At 37.1% G+C, this 25,614-nt stretch overlaps 1 protein-coding gene across 1 annotated transcript; it reads left to right on the top strand.

The window, feature by feature from the left end:
- The first annotated feature begins 259 nt into the window (after positions 1-259).
- LOC135210871 (protein unc-93 homolog A-like) lies at positions 260-18,493 on the top strand. Its single transcript, XM_064243782.1, has 9 exons — positions 260-399; positions 8,375-8,448; positions 10,158-10,380; positions 10,889-11,132; positions 12,215-12,338; positions 12,819-13,056; positions 14,741-14,894; positions 15,162-15,429; positions 17,171-18,493. The coding sequence occupies exons 2-9, from the start codon at positions 8,391-8,393 to the stop codon at positions 17,434-17,436; spliced, it is 1,575 nt and encodes a 524-aa protein (XP_064099852.1). The 5' UTR covers positions 260-399; positions 8,375-8,390; the 3' UTR covers positions 17,437-18,493.
- Positions 18,494-25,614: the final 7,121 nt, after the last annotated feature.

Genomic DNA, 25,614 nt, shown 5'->3' with positions numbered 1-25,614 from the left:
TCAATCCATGATAATACTTACGTAATTCCAGCTCAGACTTTTCCCTTGTTTTGATGTTTACTGTACAAAAAAATACGTATGAAACTCAGCCGACAACAATCAGCTTTAGGAAAAATCTTCTGGGGAATTCCCTGGTACTCGGGCGGTTCATATAGAAAACGAAAGTATAAATGCTGAAGGGGGAATTGAAACGTCTGGTGAATCTGGCAACTAGCATCTTACCTGAGGAAATCAACTATTATGAGACAACAGTGAACAGTCCTACAGGAATCCAGTTGAGCTCTGATTGTCGGCGGAGTTACACGCTCAGTCGCATGTAGCAGTTGTGGCTCCCAAGGATATATTTATAAACAAGATTATCTGTTGCCACAGGACCTGAAGAAGACAACATTATACACAGTTAGTATGCTGAGGATTACTATTTGTACTGTGAAAAAATTTGACTAATGATTTGAAGATGGTTATTTGTGTAGAAAAAATAAACATTATTGAAATGGCGTAGGTTTAGGAAGGTCAATTAATTCCAGCCGCAACCGGTTTGCAAACTTGCAAGCGGTTGGCAAGGAGCTGGAAAGTCGTGTTGCACATTGCATGAAGCTGATTTAATTGGTCACCTGGTAATGGGATGGGGAGGGGGCCTCTTCTTTTCCCGCTGTGAGAAGTTGTAGACCTAAGTGGTTTTCGTGATGCCAGTTGCGCTGATTTAATCCTTCTCTAGTGGGCATTATTTTTGTTTTTGTTTAACGCTAAAGAAGTTCATACAATTCTCTATAAAGTTCACATATGGCAACATTTATAAACCCGTGCGTTGCTTTTTTTCCTGAGCCATCTTCCTGCGTGGCAACTGATTTGTTATTTTATGGGAATTAAAACCCGTAAATACAGATTTTTCGCTTTTGCTCCGAAGCGTGTAGTAGACCTTTACACGTAAAATTTCCAAGTTGTTTGTAGAAAGCTGTTAATTATCTTCATGACTGGACAAGCGACCGAATGCCTAGATATAGCTAAGGACAGATGAAGGTGAACAAGTGAGGCTGGATACCGTTACTGTTGCTTGGGTATTTTTTGGCAGTAAATGGATTGGGGAAATTTGGTATTCTCCCCGTTACTATTCCGTGGACGTACTAGGAATAGCAATCCACAAACAATGGGATTTTATTTTTTGCTTCCACTTTTTCTGTTCCTGCAATCTCTCCATTTCTAAGAGGTGGGACTGACTGTTCTGTTCCTCCGGAGTTAGTTCCCAGACTGCAAAGGCCCCTTCACTTAGAAAAAAGAAGTACACGTCTTTAACTGATTTGAGGATCTAAGCCTCTTTTTGTAGCAGTCTGCTAATCTCAGGTGTCACATTTCTCTGCATTTACGCTCGGGAAGTGAACACGTAATCAGTGTTCTCAAAATGTGTCGTGCCTTAGCCTATGTCCCATGTTTTCGAATTCCTGTAGTTCGAGTTCCTTTGCCTAAAAGGAATTGAATTGAGCGCCAAGTGGCGTGGTTGGTATGGTGTTTACGTCCCACCTCGGTGGTCGCGGGTTCGATTCTCGGCCATTCCATTGAGGAGTGAGAGATGTGTAGTTCTGGTGATAGAAGTTCACTCTCCACGTGGTTCGGAAGTCACGTAAAGCCGTTGGTCCCGTTGCTGAATAACCACTGGTTCCATGCAACGTAAAAACACCATACAAACAAACAAACCTTGTACTTTTTTTGTATATTTACTTATTAGTCTATATTAGTGGAAGTTATGTTTTTGTTGTCGTTTACTACCAACTTGCTCTACAAAAGCCATGACTTGCAAATGCTGAAGGCCTTTCCGTACCGTGTTGGAAATATCCATAATAATGAGAGATAAAATGTGCATACTGACAAATAAATATCTGGAAGCATCTATTCTGAAAGCAAATTTCTATTGTCAGCAGAAGCAACCGTAAATAGTGCTTTTCAAATGTTAGGAATCTGAGCTTGCAGCCAGCCCACTTTTTTTCTAAGGAGTTGACACTTCTGCCATTATAGTAACATTCCTTCTGACTCTGGAACTGAGTTGTTTTAAACCAACTTAAAAGAGAGAGAGAGAGAGAGAGAGAGAGAGAGAGAGAGAGAGAGAGAGAGAGAGAGAGAGAGAGAGAGAGAGAGAGAGGCCTTGTCAGGTTACTCTCTTTATCATATATAAAAAAAATGACCTTCTTCTACCTTGAGTACAGAAGAAAATAGGTTTGTTACTTCGTTAACCTTAACCCACTCATCTGAAAAGGTGGTCAGGTAGGAAACGAATGATTATTATGCGTGTTGTAGAAGATTTTTATCGTGAAAGTTATCTTGGTAACACAAGTAGAAACAACTTTTTTTTTATTTCTCTCTTTTTTTTTTTGTGGTGAAGAGGCCATGGCAGTGAAGGTATTCCAGATTAAATGTTGAAGGATCTCTCATGACCGATGGAAAATATGACTGCAACATTAAGCCGAATCAAAGGATTTGGTAAATATGGCATCCTTGATGTCTAGACAAACTTAGTTGAATAAAAGGAGTTCCCCAAGCATATTTCTGAGCTATGGTTTGTTTGTAACCGAAAAAAAAATCAGATATAAGTTTCAGAGTCTTGGTATATCTCAGTTACGTAACATTATAATTCCAATTTTTCTTAAGATTCCTGCGACGTACTTTTTTCTCCAGATGCTGAGAAATGAGTATTTTAAACTTTTACGACTAGAGTTGCCCCGAGCTCCTTTTCAGTTTTCCGACAAAGAAAACTATTGCGCCGGCTTTGTCTGTCCGTCCGCACTTTTTCCCTCCTCCTTTAGATCTTAAAAATTACTGAAGCTAGAGGGCTGCAAATTGCAATGTTGATCATCCACCCAGCAACCATCATTCATACCAAATTTCAGCCCTCTAGCAACAGAAGTCTGTATTTTATTAGGGTATTTAGCCATGGATCGTGCCGGCGACGTATCTTTACTTGACAGCATCTGTGGAACAACTGAGCGCTGCCAGGTCGTAGATGAGAGTTTCATACAGCAGCACATCGAGAGTTTCATACAGCATTATACGTTGTACAGAAAGTTTTACTCGTTTTTTGGTATTCCCAATTTCCCATGCCACTCCCTGCTCACCACAGGATGTCCGTGGGACTTAGTACATTGAAAAGAGCATGTAATCACGAAAGGAGACAAACGTCACAGCTGAGGAAGCGAAAAGCAATACTGGTGGCAATTCCAAATACAACTTCCAAGAAGGATTCCTTGAAGTCGTGAACACTTACACACACCAAACCTTCCCCATTTACATAGATAGGACGAACAATTCTCCTGAAGCTTCAAATAAAAAATGCTTTAGAAAGAACATGAAAATCTATGACACAAGGCTTTTAATTTCGTAAGTAGCTCGGTACTTCACCTGTGAACTAGCTTACTTCCACCCACCCACCCACAAAAAAAAAAAAAAAAAAAAAAAAACAAGTTAGTTGAATTCATGACCAAAAAACCCTATTATGTTAGTCGAGTTCATGACCATGATCTTAGTTTTTCTTTTTGATAATGTTACAGAGAAAAAATAATGTTGCTGGAGTATGAACTAGTTTCAACATGGGCTATTGCACATGCAGTAATTCAGAAATAAATGACCTTATTCGACCTAGAGCCTACAGGCCACCAGAATATCTTTCTAGTGTTTGCTTGTATGATTACTATATTATTACTACGTTAATGACATTCACATAGTGGATATATTCGCGTGGAGGAGGCAGGAGAGTCAGTGACTTATCAGAATGTCCGGTTGTGAAAAATGCTAATAAGATTATACGCAAAAGAATTTAGTTTTAATGAGCGGAAGTGTTGAAAAGCAGCTCTGTAATAAATGAAAACTGACGAAAAAATGGCAGACCTCATTTTTGGTAACTGAAACAGGAAAAAGATTAGAAAACTCTCAGGAATACAAAATAAATAAATAAATAAATAAATAAATAAATAAATAAATAATAAATAAATAAAAATAAAAATAAAACTAAAAATAATAATGCGAGTGAATATAATGGTGATTATGTCTCAGAATACTATGCTCATGAGTGCAATGTCTTGCTATGTTTATGGCACATTAGAAAATGGATATTAGTCAGGATGTGAAGCTCATTACCAACGGTACTACATACAATGAAATAGAACGACACTGATGTTATTTAAGTGAGGAAGCATAAACGTGAAGGAAAACATCGAACTTAGATGTGATGAATGAGGGGGGAGTGGTTCTGTCTCCCTTAGGAGTGATGGGAGAAATCTTTGAGATAAAGGAGAAAACGAAAGTCATGGGCAAGCAAATGGGAAATATGGTTCCTAAATCAGAGTCAAGAAACTATGAAGAAAAATAAAAATGAAGAATACTATGCTAGTAGATTCACATCAACCGTACAGCTGGTGTCTAAGCCAGTAACCTACGACGCTCCTGATTAGCTGTTGATAAGCCAGTCACAGGGCTGGAAACTCTCAGTCTCTCTCGAGAGTTCACATTGGCAGGATGTATGTTCAACCTCTCCTGAGGGATACGTCTTTTAAAAGTATCCCTCAGGAGAGGTGGAACATACCTACATCCTGCCAATGTGAACTCTCGAGAGAGACAGAGTTTCGAGACCTGTGATTGGCTTATCAACAACCAATCATGAGCGTCGTAAGGGACTGGCCTAGACATTAGATGCACGGTTGATGTTAATCTACTATAGTACTAACATTAACAGATCCTAGAACGCTAACTACTTGCAGAACACAAGAAGAACAATCTGTACAAATCAGGCAAAGGATGGACACTTACTCCTGTTTTACAATAACAGATAGAAAACTGAAAAAACTAAAATCATGGAGGAAACATAAAGAAGTAAATATTATAGAGGACGAAGAAGTAAAAACTACTCCATCGATCATGGCAGTAAAAGTCCCAGAAGAAATATTGAAAAAAATAATAGAATATATACAAGACAAGGAGCCATGACTAAAATATCTGGTAAAAGATAATATGACTTCAACAAAGTGTCACAGCTGACCTCTTAAACAAGGGGAATGAAACATTTCATCAAAGAATGTTCACCAAAGATAGAATAGGAATACGTGATGATATACTACGCTTACTTTATAAGGTGTTACAAAGTCTAGTCTGGCAGATATTGTATAATAAAATGCTTTAAACACCAGAAATTTGGAAAAATTCGAATGAGACACAGTGTACATACTGACAAGGTCCGCTAGAAAAAAAAAAATACGAACAAGAACTGTATATTAAAATACTGCCCTCTAGACACTCTATCAGTGAGAGACAAAATTGCTAAGATACGCGAGCATATGACAAAGTAATCAGATGGATATAACACCAATAACTGAGAAATCTGGTTAAGAAATGGCATAAAATATAGATTGAGAAATGTAGGAAGTCTTGCTGACCGCAGTGTGCGCAATAATGTTCTATTATACCAAGATTAGGAAAAACTGATGGGATGGTGCTTTGAGTACACATCACCTTGTCTATTCAATGATTTTTCCCGAAATACCAGAAAGATGTGAAAACCAAGACATTTAAGGAAAAGCTAAAGACATTTTTTATAAAATATCGGTCACGACACGGAAACTGAATCTTTTTTTTTGATAGTTATAAACAATAACTGACAAGTAACCTGGACCAAATGAGGGCCAACAGGTGGCTTCCATAATTGAACAAGGAAGATGATGATCATGATGATGAAATAAGTACGCCTGATAAACTGGGGCTAAATATTCGCGAAACTACAAAAATGATGAAGAACAGAAAACTTTGGAGCAGAAATGGGGATTTTTCTTGTAGAATGTGAATGGGTGAAGGATAATAACCCAAAAGCTATTCATACGTGGAGCTATCAAGAAAAGTTCAATTCCTAGATGATATATATATATATATATATATATATATATATATATATATATATATATATATATATATATATATGTGTGTGTGTGTGTGTGGAGAATGCGGTATGTGTGAGTGTGAGTGTATGTGTTTACAAACAATATACCTATCAACACACAACATCTACGTAAACAATGGTCAGGACGTGATGTAACAATGAGGACTCCTAATAGTGTGTCCATGAAAATTCACTCGGAGGCTAAACGTGCTCGAAGTCGGTGTCATTGAGGAAATATGATGATAACAGGAGGCCTGTAATTGCAGTAATACGTTGGACCCTCTTTATCCAGTTGAAGGCGGTGTCACATGAGCATGTTTCCTGGTATCTCTTAGCCTTTTTCTTCATTCATCTTTTCTGTCGTTCACTGATGATGCAGTATAGTAGATTCACATCAACCGTGCATCTGATGTCTAGGCCAGTCCCTTACGACGCTCCTGATTGGCTGTTGATAAGCTAATCACAGTTCTGGAAGCTCTCAGTCTCTCTCGAGAGTTCACATAGGCAGGATCTATGTTCCATCTCTCCTGAGGGATACTTTTGAAATATGTATCCCTCAGGAGAGATGGAACATAGATCCTGCCTATGTGAACTCTCGAGAGAGACTGGGAGTTTCCAGAACTGTGATTAGCTTATCAGCAGCCAATCAGGAGCGTTGTAAGGGACTGAGTGGCCTAGACATCAGATGCACGGTTGATGTGAATCTACTATAATATCTGCGCTATGGTATTTGCCATCTGATTTAGAATTTCTCTCTTTTGACAGAATGGCTTCATCCTCTTCGAAAGATGATTAAGTTAGCCTTCTTTTTTTATCTTGTTCTTTCCAAATTTAGGCTCATCACAAATCACAGATAATTATGAAATAGCCACTTAGTTGAATGTACCATGAGAAATGGTATGGAGTTAGAAACTTGTCTGCACTCTGTCCTTCCTACCGAGCAAAAGGTGTTTCATATCCAACCAAGGGAATCAGCAACAGACTACAGGTACCCACACCCTGCTAAGGGTATCTGTTTCTATCTATGGCTATCCATACTCAGGTGATAGAAGACATATAACCTTGTCTACAATGCATCCTCCCTACCGTGCGAAAGGTATCCATACCCACAACTAAGGGAATCAGCTTCAAACTACTTGCACCTACACCCGGCTAAGGATATCTGTTCCTGTCTAGGGGTATCCATACTAAGGCGAAGGTAGTCAGCTAACATTTGCGAAGGGAAAGGGATCTGTCCTAGATAGTGACCTCCAAGGATTTTTGGGGGTCGTAAACTAGGACTTGTATTTCTTTGGTGTCATTATCTTTACGATATTTACAATCTTTTGTCTATATCTTTACGGTAATCCCCAATGAGCTTGTATTTAAACTCGCCGAAAAGGTGGGTACATATCGGGTCAAAAACCTTGCGGGTCACTCTCTGGGAAAGATCCAAAGAAAGTATTGCTGGAAATATAAATGTGTCATTGTTATATCCTCAAGGACACAATGATCTGAGACTGATGAAATTGATCCGTGTCATAAGACGGGAAAGATGAATCCTCTGCCATGTTAGCAACAGCTGATTTTGTGCCATCTTTGAACACTAGCCGCTGAAACATTTTACTTATATTTTATAAGATATTAATTCGCCCATTTATTTCTTGCATCTATATTTTACGCTTTCTTTGACGCTCTTAAGAGGGTAGGATTACATAGCAAGCTACTGGCCTTTTTGACCCGTCTCATATGAATATGTGCATATAATAAAAAGAAATAAATTTTAAAGTAATGTTAATATTTACAGTTACTGTAATGCTATGTGCTAACATCAATTTAGTCATTTAATGAATTTCAAATGATCATAGGCCTATTTTTCAGTCAGTGTTCAGGCAAAGCAAAATATTTTTTTTATATGTATTCAGTCAGTATTTTGTTATAAAGCTTTAATTTTACCTGTAAATGATCGCAATTTTACTTAATTTTGACATCTATGGCATTTTACTTAATTTTTATATTAATTACATTTGACTTACTTTTACTATTAATGGCGTTTTACTTAATTTTACTTTCAATGACATTTTACTTAATTTTACCATCAGGGGCATTTTACTTAATTTTACTATCAATGACGTTTTACATAATTTTACTACCAATAACATTTTACCAAAGTTTACTGTCAGTGACATTTTACTTAATTTTACTATCAATGACGTTTTACTTAAGTTTACTATCAGTGACATTTTACTTGATTTTATTATCAATAACATTTTACTTAATTTTACTTTCAGTGACATTTTACCTAGTTTTACAATTATTGACATTTTACTTAATTTTACTATCAATGACATTTTACTTAATCTTGCTGCCAGTGGCATCTCACTAAATCTTACCATCGATGGCAACGATTCGTTATCTGTTTTTAAGAATCGTTCATATCCCTTTTTCTGTTCAAACTCATGATACCATCATTCTTCGTTGCAGGACTGACTCTACCAAAATGAAGGACCTCGCAGGAGTCACGAACGTTTCCTATGACAGTCATGGGGACGACATTGGTAAGTATCCTTACTCGTTCAGCCTCTGTTATTTATTTATTTATTTTTTTATAATAATGTGGGTCATGCGATCTGAAAAGACAAGTCTGAATGATTACCAGAATAACTGAATTTATTTTATATAAGACTGGATATGAAGACTTAGTGACCAGTGAAACAGTCTATGAGTCGTATTTCACTATCATTTCTAAAAAAAATAAATAAATAAAGGATGCCCTTGGATGCAGCTAGCTGCAGGGTGGGCAAGAACGGACCACTGATGAAATAAGAAATTAAAGTGAATGAACTATACCCGGGGGGGGGGGGTGGGGGGGGGGGCGCCCAGGCGAGTAACCTTAGGGGCGGTCGTATTTATAGGCAAGCAAAAAGGGCCCTTACAGCTGGTGGGAGGCGGGGTGGGGGGTGTGGGGGGGGGAATGAGTGTTAGGTTGTGGAGATTTATTTTCTAATTGAGCACCTCTAGATTTTTACTATTATCATTATTACTATGCTATTATTATTATTTAATTAATCTTCATATATTTTTTATTATCATTTATATTTTTTGCCGAGGTGCGGGGCCCTCACAGCCGCGGGCCCCTAGGCCATGGCCTGCCAAGCCCCCTCCTAAACCCGCCACTGAACTACACTTCAAATGGGAGAAAGAGAGAAACGCACATACACACACACACACACTTCCTTGCACTCCGAGTAATATTCTACGGTGAATTCAATATCCGATATGAATTGAAACTGTAATACTCTTATAGACTAATGATACATCACCATTGCTAACCTACAATTCTCTTTTTGGTTCTGTGTTCTCTGACTCCTTTGATATCCGTAGCCTCCCTCTGAGTTCAGTCCCTCCCCACATCTCTCCTTCCAATTTCCTCGCATCCTTTGGTTCTCAGCTAGGTAGGTCAACACACAATGATACCTAATGACATCATTCTCTGCATTGAAAATAAAGGGAATTTTCACTCTCAACATTTAAACCTATATATGCTAACAACAGCGACAAACTGATCAGTCTCACTCTTTCCCCGCCTTTCTGTTGACTCTCATCCATTCTTTTTGCTAGCTTTGACGCTAGTAATACCTCGAATTCATTTTTTCCGCCGTACTCCTATTTCTCCTTAGTGATATGCTTCTGGTTTTCAGTTAACTCTTAGGGATGAAGTTGCCACTCTTATATACTGTTTGGCCATGGGTGACAGGCCCTCACGGTCGTCTAATTAGCATGTACATAATTCACTACTTAGGTCAACAGTCACAATGGGTTTCAAATGAACGAGCTCATATCGTCTGCCTCGATAAAGAATTCAATGGATCGCCTCACTTTGAGGTGAACGTTATAACCGCTGAACTACGACGATCCACGACGCATTTCATGTCAATAATTCCAGTGGGAATCCAGAAAACCTGGTATGGAGAAATGCTAACAATTCTGTTCGTACGATTGTGGAAATCTTCACTTGGAACAGAGAAAGCGTTATGAAGCCTCTAAAACAATTTACTTGTTGATCATTCAAATTGGGATGAAAGATTACTAATGGTTCTAGTAATACAATCCATTCATTGATTGCTCCTTCTGGAATTCACAAGAGATCATAGACATCTTTAAAATGAAAACTAACGACTCCACCACTGATGCAATTTCATTAGCACTACTATGAAAAATAAAAATGATGATTCCTTTAATTCAATCCACTTGTTGAATATTCCAGTTGGAATCGAGAAAATCCAGCCGAAGGACCCGAAGCAGCCCGGGGACAAAGGACACGTCAAGGGATCCCCGCCGGAGGAAGTCCTCGCGACGAAAGTCCTATCGGACGATGAGAAGGAGGAGGGAAGAAGAATCATGAGGAACATCCTCATCATTTCCTTCGCCTTTTTCTTCCTCTTCACCAGCTACAACGGAATGACCAACCTCCAGTCGTCTCTTAACAAGTGGGTGTTGCTGGAACGTTCATTTGTTAGCTATTTAAACATCTTAGTTTATCAAAGAATACATTAATCAGTTCGTCATCAACTTATTTCATATTATGCCCTGTAGTCGTGGGAATTGATAAAGATAAATGGTACTATTATGACTGAATTTGTCGCCTCATGTACTTGGTTTTCTTGCTTGATATCAATATGAATCCTTAGTACATCTAGACTTCACGACTGTTATCAGTGCAAACGCCTAATCAAGATTTACCGGCTTGGTATCAGTATAAAACGCTAATGCATCTAGCTCTCCAGCCCATTATCAGCATGAAAACCCAGGGCACATATATTTGTGGCAGAAAAACAACGTAAATTCTACTGGATCTAGATGTCTCGCCTGACAGCAAAATGTGAAAAAAATTCTGATGCGCCTAAACTTTGCACTTAACAATAAATTCCCCAGTTAGACCAAGATTCCTTACCCAGCATCAATAAAAATATACTTACACTATTATCCTTCCAACAGAGCGAGTGGCACAGCCTCTCTCACAGCGCTGTACATAGCATTCATCATCTCCAGCTGCTTCACGCCATCTTGGGTTCTGAAGGTTTTGCAGGAAAAGAAGGCTTTGATCATATCGATGCTGATGTACTCGGTGTACATGATGGCCCAGTTCTATCCTACCATCTACACGCTTCTGCCTACAGCCATCGTCCTGGGAGTAGCTGCAGCGCCGCTTTGGTCAGCTAAATGCACTTATCTGTCGAAGGTGAGCTTACTTTGTTTACTTGCAAGTCTTAGGAATTGATTTCCGTAGGTTTCCGGTAAATTCATGTTCAGTCTCTGTAAGTCTCAAGAAATTATTAATTATTATTATTATTATTTTTGGAAGAAGACCCTCTTTTAAACAAATTCTGTTGCAAATTCTACCATTTTATTCAACAGTGTTATTATTATTATTATCATTATTATTATTATTATTATTATGCAAGATAAGTTAACACCTGTGGGAAATGTCTCAAAGAATGGCCATATACGAAAACAAGAATTGAAATGCCAGAATGTATTTGTTTCATAAACTAGAGGCTAGAAATATGGTTAAGTAGATATGAGCTCATGCTAATTTTAAACTACTTTAGTAGTTCCTTAGTGTGAGAAGAATTCGTATCACAATGGGAATTTCATTTTATAGCAAACTTTTCGTCATCCCTGAAATAAAGTAGAAACTTTCAGTAACCTTCAAATGTAATGCAAACCAAAGTACTCTTCAAAATAAACTCAGACGATACTGTGCAAAGTGAGAAGCACGAATTCTTGAGGAGCAGCCATTAAAGGCAGTCGCAACTCTCTTGCCGAAACAGACCTGAAAAAGGCTAGCGTTGTCCTATGCTGCCTAAATCCATATTATAATTGTTAGAATGAATGGATCGATACATAAAATTCGAGGACATTGTCAAAGTACTGTGACTATAAACAAACCGCTGTTTGATTAAAAAAAAAAAAAACGTAGTTTTGTTTAAAAGCTAGTGACCCTTAAACTATTGCTCAGGTGAGCAATAGTTCAAAGATGGAAGCACCAAAGATCTGAAACCGTTAACAGTAATATCTTCATCTTTGAAGATACGGGAAACTAACAGGCATTATCAAAATTTGTGGAATCTTTTAGTCAATTGTAACGCTAAATATTATTATCAGTTCAGGATAACTAAGTGAAGCATTAAAGACGCGCAGAGAATCGTGGAAGGGGGAAGCACTGAGCAGCAGCAGTAGTAGTATAGTAGTAGGCGGGATATGCCTTTGCAGCGGCTCAGAACCTAAAGAGTGCACAATCTAAGAAATCTTTTTCCACAGGTAAGCGATCTGTACGGCGAAATCCACGGGGAGAAGAGCTACATCGTCTACAGTCGATTCTTCGGAATTTTCTTTCTAGTCTTCCAGTCTACTCAAATCGTTGGAAACCTCATCTCGTCCTTAGGTGAGTTGAGATTCTACGTAGTTTAGTTGAGCCGCTGAGCTTCGGACTGGCTACATCGTCTGTTTTCCAAATCTCTGTAACCGTATTCATGATTTTTACAATCTTCTGTCCTTGAAAGGGCTTGGCCATTATATCCTATTGTGTCCAGCCACTTCTTCGCTTCCCTTTCTTATGATAAGATCCGCTAGCATCCTGTGTCGTTCTCTTCATGATAGCTATTGTCCTTACTCCAGGGTTCAGTACGATGTAGGTTCTTATGGGGTCAATGCAGATGTCCTCCAAATATATATATACAATTTATATATGTATATGTGTATAGTAACTTTATTCTTTATACTTTCATGTTCTATGGCCAGTCTTGCGATATCGTTAATCACCAAGTTGAATAACCATGTCTTTTACAATTGTAATTGTTTCCCGTATTTAATTACATCTTTCTGTAATTAACTATGTCATCATCCATCCTCTCTAACTCTTCAGTTCTGTCGGTCGGCGTCGAGACTGAAAACGAACTCATAGACGAAGAAGCCATCGCGAAGTGTGGATTCTATTTCTGCATCGCCGAAACTTCCTCCGAAGCGAATTATTCCAACGTCACGGGTGAGGTACTCGAAACGGGGCCTCCCCTGTGGCAGATCTACACTATGGCTGGCATCTACCTCGCTTGCGCTCTGACCTCCGCTCTGGTCATTGCTATTTTCCTGGATCCTCTGAGCAGGTGAGAACATTTTACACGCACACACAAATACACACACACACACATATGCCCGTATATATGTGTGTGTGTGTGTACAAATGTATATGTACATAAACACACATATGTATAAATGTATATATATATATATATATATAATTATAATTATATACATATATATATATATAATAAATATAATATATTATATATATTATATAATATATATATACACACAATACATATTATATATATGTATACATACACACACACACACTCACACTCACACACATATATATATATACTATATATATATATATATATATATATATATATATATATATATATATATATTCATAATATAGCATAATATATATTTGTAATTAGAGAAAGAGAGAGAGAGAGAGAGAGAGAGAGGAGAGAGAGTAGAGGAGTTCGATTAGGTAGCGTTTGTGTAATTTCTAAAGGTATGTTTATCTATTCAAAGAGCACCCACAGTATTTTCAAACACCATTATGAAGTAGAACACCAACCGAAAGCCCTGTGCTCACTGTGAGCAGCTGCTATCGACATCAGATAGCGACGTATAGACCTTAAAAAATACTTCTCAAAGAAATATAATATTTTAGCTTCTTCTTCACCTTGTATTTTTATTCGATATATATGAATGGCAATATGTCATTTATACAATTACATAGTTGAATGCATTATTCGAAAATTGATGGCTTTGTACTTCAGCACATTAGGTAACAAAATGCCGACAATTTAGCGAAAAATCGTAAAATTTCTGTCTGTATAAAGATTGGAATAGTGTTTTTTTAGGATAAGAATTCTCTCATTATGAATATTTTTGGGTTAATTATAGCTACTTAGACTCAGCCTCGAGAATGATGACCATCTACGAATATATGTATATATATATATATATATATATATTAATATATATATATATATATATATAATATAATATATATAAGAGGTTCAGGAGGTCCATTGATACTAAACATGAAGGCCAAGATTTATTATAAGACGTTTCGCACATCAACTTTGTGCATCTTCAGTCTGTAAAAAGAGAAATGCATATATTAAAAAACTAAAAAACAGGATTCACAATAGTATTCATGTTAAAATGCAATAAAATAAAATAGTTAAAAAAAGAGAAGAAGAACCACTGAGGTACCAACCGACTAGAATGGAAGGAAAGCAAAGAATGATTTTTGAGATGTGTGTATATAGACTTTTCTACTCTTTTTTATTGTGTATTTGTATCTGTATTCTAAGATTTTGCTGCGTGTTTAGGGCATTACAACTGGTAATGTGTAATTTTATTTTGCTTTATTACTTCACTGATTTTAAACGTAACATATATTCCATCATATAAACATTGCCGATGAACGGAGGAATGTAAATCTCCGAAAATAGTCGCAACTTACAAAGTTGCTCTTCATTCAAGCCCTGGTTTTAACATTCATTATATATTCAATAATTTATATATATATATATATATATATATATTATATATATGTGTGTGTGTGTGTGTGTGTGTGTGTGTGGTGTGTGTGTGTGTGTACATACATATAAAGTGTAACTTATGAGACTACGATGTATCCCATGAACAATGAAACGATACAAGTCCTCCCACAGTCTAAATTATTTCTTAACTTCCAGAATCTACAATAATTCTTGTCTCTCAACTCTCTTCCATTCTCAGATTCACAAACGACAAAGGCGACGAATCAGAAAGCTCCTTGAAGCTTCTCGTTGCCACCTTCAACCACATGAGACACCCCTATCAGCTGCTCATCATCCCCCTCACCATCTGGTCCGGTATAGAGCAGGCCTTCTTGAGCGCTGATTTCACTGCAGTAAGTAATCAAGAGCTTCTTTATATATAACTCCAGAATGTCCACATTCCTAGATAGTGACCCCCAAGGATTTTCTGTGGTCGTTATCTAGGACTAGTGTTTCTTGGGGGTCATTATCTTTATGATATTTACAAGGACTAGTGTTTCTTGGGGTCATTATCTTTATGATATTTAGTCTTTTCAATGTAATCCCCAACGGGCTTGTACTAAACAAGCCGCGAAGGGTCTATCTCGCAAAGATCCAAAGATATTATTTCTGACCCATAGGCCTATGTATCCTGCGCCATAGGCGTCCACATGGTCGGCTACATCATGATATGCTACGGAGTGTGCGACGCGATTTGTTCTTATGGCTTCAGTTACTTTGTGAAGAAGTGGGGAAGAATTCCTGTGTTCACCCTGGCTTTCCTCATCAACCTCGCCATCATGATCGCGCTCATGTACTGGAAGCCTCATCCCGATGACGTCATCTGGTTCTTCGTTATTGCAGGTCTCTGGGGTGTTGCAGATGCAGTCTGGCAGACGCAGATCAACAGTAAGTCTTCTTTTGTTTTATTTTAAGCGAGACCTTTGAAAGGCTTTGTATTCCGTTTAGTAGATAGGGTGAAGGTATATGACTCTTGCAAGTACAAGCTGATCAGATACTGAATGTGAGGGGGTTGTATTATAAATGTAACAAGAATGAACTAGAATAAAACAAGTAGACTATTGTAATGTCGGTAACCATACATCTGAATTTAAAAATCCGCAAGTTCCTGTCAAACTAACAATCCAGAAAGGACTTAGCTAGTGCAATTCCCTTACCCCTGCCCTCCACAGCTCAGTAAACTTTTGTGTATTTTCAGGAGTTTAGTAACGACACTAATGTGCACACAGTAGCACAGCCAAAGATAACTTCAATACCGTACCTTTACTTGCAACGGGATATCACCAACTTCAGCTTATTGAAAAAACATGTTTCTGTACTTTCAGGGAATAACTTGAGATAATTTTAGTTGACAAATTTCTTAAATAAAAAAAATGGAACATTAAATATAACTCCATCCCAAAGAGGGAGATGAACTCAAGCAAGGGATTTGACCAGAGGTTACTATTTACAAATCACAAAGAAGAATCTACGCCAACAGGGAGTCAAATCATAAAAGACTATGGTAGGGGTCTCGCTACCTTAGAGGAAAATTTGGTTGAACGATTGATGTCTACTACAATAGTAAATCTAATACCACAATGTCTAAGTAAATGAGAATTAACCAAAGGGGTAGCCAGACATATTTAGATACTGGTCATTTTCTAGAGATTAATGCTATGGAATACATTTCAATGTTCAAGATGATAATGATAGGTATTTGGCGAGGAATTTTGTGCTAAGGATTTTTGGGTTCAGGGTCTTGTCAAAGGCAAGCAGGTAATGAGCAAGAAGAGTACTGTCTTTTTAGCAGAAAAGACAGAAAGGTCAATACATGTGGACTGAATTCAATGAGGGAGTCTGGCAGGTTTTGTAGGCTGATCACTCAGTGATGGAAAAAATATATTAGGAAATGGCTGTGAGGGGGAGTCTCATGTGTGTGCCTGCTGGCTCTGCCACATGATTCCTGGAATTTTTAGCAGAAAAGACAGAAAGGTCAATATATGTGGACTGAATTCAATGTTCCCGCTCAAGTCTGAAGCTGCAGAGGTGATCACCTGAAAGATGAAAGATGGCTAGTCCAAAGACACACGCATTTAACTTACTCGAGTAAAGGGTGGAGAATTCCACGGCTTGAGAACAGGGGAGCAGTAGACGTAACCAGTTTTGCTAAAGCATGACTGCATTTGAATACACTATAATAATAATAATAATAATAATAATAATAATAATAATAATAATGATAATAATAATAATAATAATAATAATAATAATAATAATAATAATAATAATAATAATAATAATAAAGAGACAATTCCCAACTTATGAAAGTTAGATATGTTAGCTTTATCTGTATCTATCTATCTATCTATCTATCTACTCTATCTATCTATCTATCTATCTATATATATATTATATATATATATATATATATATATATATATATTATATATAAAATGGGAGATGATATGTATGTGCTTAAGAATGCCACAAACAGACTTATGCAATAACTCCGCTAGCTTTACTGTGATTGACTTTCTTTTTCCAAGATTTTTGTTTGTCTAGTGTCTTTCCTTCTTGCTGTATAGTCCTGTTTTAATGGGGACCTATCAAGGCTCAGGTACTAATGTCCGAAAACTTTTTCCTGAAGGTCTATATGGCGTCATCTTCCCTGGGGAGTCAGCCGCAGGTTTCAGCAACTACCGCCTGTGGGAATCATTAGGTTTCTTCATAGCCTACGTCTGCAGCACCGTTCTCTGCATCAACGAGAAAATCACCATCCTCTTCGTCCTCCTCATCCCAGGAATGACGTTCTATTACGTCATCGAGATCCTGGAGAAGAGAGGTACTCTCAGACGTAACGAAAATGAAAAAATACCGCCAATTGATAAACTTTTCCTGGGAAGTACTATTTAGAAGCCGACAGGGCAACTCAGCTCTTAATATGTCATCTGCGGCAGGTTCACAAGGAAGAGGTGATGGAGGTTTGCCTCTCAAAACGTGGAGGGTTTAGGAAAATCCTTGGAGGGAGAATTCCGGAGCCTGGTGGTAAGGCGAAGATAACTGTCAGTTGGCATAGATTTTTGGTGATAATATAGAAGATAAAATGTACTGTACTATAGTAGATTCACATCAACCGTGTATCTGATGTCTAGGCCAGTCATTTACGACGCTCCTGATTGGCTGTTGATAAGCCAATGACAGGGCCGGAAACTCTCAGTCTCTTGAGAGAGTTCACATGGGCAGGATGTATGTTCAACCTCTCCAGAGGGATACGTCTTTCAAAAGTATCCCTCAGGAGAGTGGAACATGCATCCTGCCTATGTGAACTCTCTCGAGAAACTGAGAGTTTCCAGCCCTGTGAGTGGCTTATCAACAGCCAATCAGGAGCGTCGTAAGGGCCTGACCTAGACGTCAGATGCACGGTTGATGTGAAGCTACTATACCAGTAGTGTGCTTCGAATTATTTTCCCATTTTATTTTAAAAATGGCAAATTCAAATGATTAAGTTTGCAGTGTTTTCATTACTTTTATGTGACACTGCAAATGTACCAAACAGTTAGTTTTAAGGATCCATTACTGGCGTATTCAGTAATGTTGATGACAGGTATGGACACCATACGATTGTAAAATAGTACCTCTTGATGTATATTTGTAAATATGAATATAACTTTCAGAGATTTGTATAACCTTCAGACATGCCAGTTGTGATATGTATTTATCCTTACGTTATTTCTTAGTTGGTAGAATTAAAGATTTATTTACTTGTTAATTCTTGCGCGACTCTATCGTTTTTATCATGTTAATTGTACAAAGTTTATTACAGAAACACTTTCATTTATAAAGTGTTGTATTTTGTTGTTTGAATTTGTTGACTGTTTTTCTATAGTTCGGAGTGAAGGTGATTTGGTCCCTAATGTGAAACACATCTTTTGTATAGTCTGCTTTTGTCGATAAAAATATGTTAAATTAAGCTGTTATTTTCTTTGGCCTTGGCCCAACGATAATACCGTAAGGTTTACGCTTGAACCACACACACACACACACACACACACACACACACACACACATATATATATATATATATATATATATATATATATATATATATATATATATATAAAATGGTCTCCCCCCATTCTCTCTCTCCTCTTGTGAACACTATAAAACTCTTATTAATCTCTCCACTATCCCCAGTTAACGCTGCCATCTGTGATCGTCAGCCAATCTACTCTCCGTTCACGAACCATTTTCTTATACTACAATTTTCCAACTACATTTACTTCTTTTTTCTCTGATCTTTCGCATCCCTCCACAGTCATCAAGACATGGCACACCTTTGTCTTAACCAAAGTTAAAGTCGTACGTAGCCAGTCATTCTCTCACAAGTTCAAAAAAGAAAAAAAAAGAAGAAGAAAATAACACCTCACTTCCATCACTAGAACCAATTATCAATTTTAGCAACTTATCTTCTGTGCTATACATCCTCAACACTTCTCATCACCTCTTTACTGATTCCGTCATAAGCTTTTTGTATGTCCATGAATGATACACAGCAGAAGTCCTTTTACCTTCAAATTTCTCACTGTCATAGCTGTTTCATATAAAACTCGTGATCTACATCTACTGTCGTTCATATTTCACCCATTCTGACATCTGTCTTACCTTCTCAATCAGAATTGTGCCATATACGATATAATAAGTAACAATATGCACTTATATTACCTTTATCTTTGTACAACGTGAGCTGTTATTCCTCTCAACCATTGGCTCCCTCATCTAGACATACCTTAAACTTTGGTGTACTGCTAAATCACATTGTCACTATCAAACTACTGCACTCACTCGTTTTGGAGTCTTTCCATCCTTGAACCTCTGTTGCCATCCTAACATCTTCAAGAGTCATTTCCAAAAGCATTCTCAAACATACACTATTCCCTTCCGTTCTTACATCACCTTACTCTACCTCTCCTCTCTGACCCACAGTAAATCTTTACATATAGCATTTCCATATTTGCATCTTTTGCTGTGAGAACCATGGGCTATTTAACCTCTCTGTACTTCATTGTAAAATAACTTATTGAAGTCCCCCCTCACATTCTCCTCACTTGCATTTGTTCATTTCGTACCTTCTTTTTCTCTTCCACTTTCTTCTTGACGTCTTCCTATACTTCTGCAAGTGAAAATTCCTTCTGTGTTACATCCGAACTTAATATAATCCCTACTAATGATCATAACCCACTGCTCATTATTTTTACTCTATGTGCTCTACATAGTCTTCCTAAACTCGGCTAACTAATGTCTTTTAACCATGGGCCATTTTCTTGCACAGAGCTATTGCACAGCATGTCATCATGTTTAAGGGTTATAAGTGTAACTAATTATTAATGTATTAGTATCGAGTCTGACACACACAGTTTCCGATCCTGTAAATTCTACCTCATGTATGTAGGATATGATTCCTTATTGTGTATTGAGCTCCGATGATCACATGTTTGTTAGGCTATATAACACACACTACATTTCTTCACTCTTACATGTAGGTAGAGGAAAAGATGGTATTTTAGCATTGGAGATGGAACTCCATCCTTTGTTGCCAAGGTCCGTGGATGAAGGGCGATAATAAAGCAATATCTTTTCTGTTGTCTTATGTACACTTTTTTTCATTTGAGCTAGAGCCGTCATTTGAATTTATGGCTCTGTTGATCTGTTTGGTGGTCTTTTGCTTAGCAAATTTACACTGACTGTTAAATGACCACATCCATAACACGATTTCTTTCTGAGGTTCTTGTGTGCCAATGTGACTGATTTTTCTGCCGTAGAGATACATGGAACTATTTGGAACTATTTTTACGCTAGTGCTAATGCTTCCTTCTCTATTTGTGAGTTGTTTCTTTCTGCTTTGTTTATTACCCTAGAGGCAAAAGCAATAGCGACAGTGAATGGTCCAAATTTACTTTACAAGAGTTTAAATCATTTCTGAATGTAAATGGTATGCAAAATACATTATGGGCAACATATCATCCGTCCACAAATGGTGAAGCTGAAAGATTTGTTCAAACTAAAGTTCCTATTATCCTATAGAACAACCGTACATAATACTACGGGTGGAACACCATCATATTTGTTGATGGGGAGGAGGATCAGGAATAAGTTGGTTCTAAATATCATCTGATGTATCCAAGCTTGCTTAGTCAGTTAGAAAAGGAAGATTATAACCAAGTAAAGTAAGACATTTCACTCCTTCAAGTTCTGTAATGGTAAGATCATACAGTACCCCAGAAAGATGGGTACGAGGAGAAATTGTTAGGAAGATAGGTAATATACATTATGATGTTAATGTCGATGGAAATATTGTAAAACGTCACGTTGATCAGTTGCAGTCATTCAGTGAAAATAATACAGCAGTACAAGTTTCAAATATCTCAGACTGTAAATAGAGAGGAAAATCTTGCAACAGCTCAGAACACACCTATAGTACTACCCCCTAACACAATGAGTAGAGGTGGGGATCGAACACCTTTAGACTGACGGGTAATCGCATAGAGCGCTGGTTAGAACTACGCAAATAAGACATCAACTGCCGTTCAACCTATAGTGTGGGATGTGTGGTATAGGTAAATGATTAACAGGTGTTTGTGATGACTTGTCTTGTTGGAGTATGGACGTACTCAGAGATGGTGCAGGGATATTATATATATATATATATATATATAGATATATAAGATATATATATATATATATATATATATATATATATATATATTGTTACATTTATAGATCTCTTCGTCTACCCAGTAATTAATTAATTAGTTTGATTTGGAAAACGGCAGCCATTTCCTCCAAATATCAGCTGATTTTTAGTAAACGCGGGAAACCAAAACCCGCCAGCCAGAGATAGGGGGTTCCTAAGTTGGGGGAAAATAGACTCTTGTCAGCTTTAGGGACGTATCTAAAAGGGAAGGATGTAGGCAGACTGGTACTTCTTAGGCCTATATCTTAAGCTCTTTTTCCTGTGAACCCTCTGCTGGCTGTATGTTCTGTTTCCAGGATTTGCCCTGCTCGTGGGGGGTTAAGCTGACTCCCAACACCCAGGCAAAACACCTGCGATCTGCCCCAGTCGTCTCCAGACGTGACCTTTGGACGGATGTCCAACCACCTGCCTTCCATTTAGGCCTATCCATGGCGTTAGTGGCGCGCCAAGAGACCCAGACCTAAGACAAAGCCGGGCGCCACATTTTCTACAAAGGTCCACACTGAACATAGCATCCAGGTATGTCTTGTGAAACAGCATATTGCCAGTCCCTTACATCCTATTATCTATTTGATCCCCATTTTCCCAATTCAAACTTCCATTCCAAAAAGAACTCATCCCTTTGTTTCCTCTCACTGCCTCATGGCCGCATGCTTCCCCTTGTGTGATCGTCCCAGACAAATGAAGTCATTGCATACCTCAGTGAAACATTAGAGTTTCTTTGCCCCAGTGTTAGAGAACTAATTGAAATTGGGCAATAAATCCTTTTTTCTTTTATCTTGTCTAATCTGGGATTCTTTTCCAGATTCCCTGAGTCACGTGCCAAGTCTATCTGCCCGCAAGTGTTGCATTATCGCAAAATTATGAAACCAGCTTTTATGAATTCCATTTTGAGCCAGCTATTATCCATTTGTGAGAGATTATATGGGTCCACGTGGGGACCAGTAGCATTTACTTTTCTCCAGGCCAGTACGAGCCTCTTGTAAATAAATAGCTGTAAAGTATTTAGCTGAGTTTCTGGCGACCTGTTCCTCAAGAGTAAATTATCACTATAAATCCGTTTTACGGTAAGTTCAAGTAAATTCACCTTGTTCTCCCTTAATTTTTCCTGTTTACGTATCGGAGCCTCTCTCAAGACCAGGCTCATACGTAAATATATATATATATTATATATATATATATATATATATATATATATATATATATATAATATATATATATATATATATATCTGACGATTAGACCTTTAAGTGTTGAGAAACAGTTGTTTCTTAGTCACATGTAAAGGGGGAGGACACTGTTATGCATGTAAGATACTTATCTAATGAGCACAGGGAAACGTAACTCCGTAGACATGTTCAGTTCAGAGCTATTGCACAGCATTGCATCATGCTTAAGTGTTATAAGATGTTATAAATGTAACCAAATTATTATTGTATTAGTATCGAGTCCGACACACAGTTTGCGATCATATAAATTCTACCTCATGTATGAAGGAAATGATTCTTTATTGTGTATTGAGCTCCGATGGTCACGTTTGTTATGATTCCATTATATACGCTTTTATATTTTGTATATATTCTACTAAGCGCCTTCTTCAGTGTAGCTAAGCTAATAAACTCAGGCAAAGATGATACTGCTTTATTATCGGCCTTCATCTACGGACCTCGGCGACAAAGGATGGAATTACATCTATACTAAAATACATCTTTTCCTCTACCTACAGGTAACAGTGAAGAATTGTAGAGTGTGTTATATAGCTTATGCAGACAAACACAACATTCACTTCCTTATATTTGACTTAACTGTCGTTGCAGTTATATTTTCAACTCTTTTTCTACAGCCTGAACTCCCAGTGTCTTCATGGAAGATGCCCACTATCTGTCTTTGAAATAAAACAATAATTTTACTTTTTTTTTGTGGCACCTAATTTCTTCCTGCGCGTGGCGATATACCCTATTCTCTGTAACTTTTCAGTTCTAAATTTATTAGATTTATCGAGTTAGTTTCATACACAACTGATGGCAAACCAATACTCTTCCGAAGGGGTTTTCTTATTCGGACTTTATCAAAATTTTCTGTATGACTAAAAATGTTAGAATATATTTCGGGATTAATCCATCGTTTCCTTTCTTCGCACGTTTGAAATATATTCTTCTTAATAATCATCTAGCTTAATTGTTATAAAGACACGCTCTCCATTACTTTTATTCCCTTTACGTGTCCTGGTATGTCGTCCACATTATTCACTGTCATTTTTCTGCTTGATTTTCATTAGCCCACACTTTCCGTGTGTCTGTTAGGAGCATCTTCTATGCATTCTGGTGTCACCAGTGAATCATCAATAAAATGTTTCCCATATCTTTATTCATTCGGTTTCAAAGATCTTCCTTAGTCTCCTGTGGTTTTTTTTTTATCATGAAGTATGTTATTAACTTGAAGAAATGTGATGTTGGATCTATGCATCCTTTTTGTAATCCGGTATCAATTTACCAAGGTCAATATTCGCTTTTGGTAATTCACATTTCAAATTTCCAAATATAATTTATCGTATTTTATGGTTTTTATTATTGTTATTATTATCCTTCTATAATATACCGGGGTCTTTTCGGCTCTGATGAAAATTTTCTTTTCTACGCTTCTTGATTCTTTTATATAGTATCCTATCTCTCCATTATATCTTTTTGTTTCAATCTCATATTTTAGTGTCCACGTATGTTCTTTCTTTTTGTTTGTGAACACAGGTACTATGAAGGTTCTGCTATCTCTTACTTCTTGAATATCCTTTAGAGTTTGAGGTTACTAGGTTATTTGCTAGTATTTCTGTCCATTCTTTAATTCTTACTTTTCTTTTTTTCTTCTTTAACTTCATGTCTAAATCCTTCTGTAGACAAGCATTGTCTTTAATTTACTTTGCAACTCTGACTTAATAATAATAATAATAATAAAAATAATAACAATAATAAATATTGCTCGACCCCTGTTGTAGTACACCCGCCCAATTTTATATTCTACCTTTACAGTCATATGTTACCATGCACTTACTTTCTACAGAACTTAGTACACTGTTTTCGTCAGTTTTAGTCTTCTCAATTTAGTTTTACCATTAGATTTAGTATGTACTAATATTCACGGAATAGCATGCGGATCTAGTTTGGTTCTTTGCTACTTTATGTCGGCTGCTCGAGCATCCTCTTTTGAACTTTATCCTTCTTCCTTGATTTCCATTGCCTTCCTCATGTTTTCGCCTTTAAAATAAATCGTGTGTAACCCTTTGTAAAACTGAAGCATACCAGAGTCCCATTTTTTTGGAGTTTTCAATTTGTTCTGTTTTTTTTTTTTTTTTTTTTTTTTTTTTTTGTAATGTTATACATTACGCAACAGTTATAGCAGATTAAAAAAAAAAAGTCACGCCACTCGTCTAGTATAATGTTTTGGCTCAAATCACTTTAGTCACCCAAGAAAGTTTTCTTTCTCTAATAAACTACTAAAAGAAAACGATTATTTACCTAATCTATGGAATACTGCTCAGTACTCAAATGTATTTCCAAATCGAAAAATTATGTACATTTCTGTGTATAGATTAAAAATATATATCGTTGGAAGAGTAATCTTATACCATACGCAAGTTAAAGTAGATTAGAAAAAAAATTTATGTCACGCCATTCTTCTTGTATAGTGTTTTGGCTCAAATCACTTTAGCCCCCCAAGAAAGTTTTCTTTCACTAAGATAATACTAAAAGAAAACGATTATTTGCCTAGTCTATGGAAAACTATTCAGTACCCAAATATATTTACAAATCGATAAAATTATGGACATTTTTGTGTACAGATTAAGATATATATCGTTGGAAGAATAAAGATAAATTATAAATGGTAAAACTGAAGACTTCTACCGTACCCCTCTGGTTCTGGTAACTATCTATTTACGTGCAATATGGGCGCTGTGTTAAGCTGAGGATGGCAAATGCCATAAAGATAAACAATAGACATAAACAAAATAATAAATAAGAGGTGGTAAATATTTTGGTAGGCGACTCACAGGAACCAGCCCTCAATAGTTGTAGTCTTTAGTTTTACCTCATAAATATCAATAGAATTATCATATCCTTCTTGAATATTTAAGAAAATGTTAGACGAATTTTCATTAAATAACGATCTAACCAGGTTTACTTTTACCTAACCTAACCTCGTACGCCGTCCCTTTACCAACATGGTCTCCCCCCCCCCCCCTCCCCACCCCACCCCCAACTCGCCTTACCCCAGTAAGTCATGATCACTTTATCTGCATGAGAATGAATTAATTTCCGCTATAATTTTACATGATACAACTAGAATAT

The sequence above is a fragment of the Macrobrachium nipponense genome, chromosome 4 (assembly GCF_015104395.2).
Source record: "Macrobrachium nipponense isolate FS-2020 chromosome 4, ASM1510439v2, whole genome shotgun sequence".
Classification (NCBI taxonomy): Eukaryota; Metazoa; Arthropoda; class Malacostraca; order Decapoda; family Palaemonidae; genus Macrobrachium; species Macrobrachium nipponense.
Note: the sequence above shows the minus strand (reverse complement) of the source record. Positions and strands in the feature narration are given on the sequence as shown.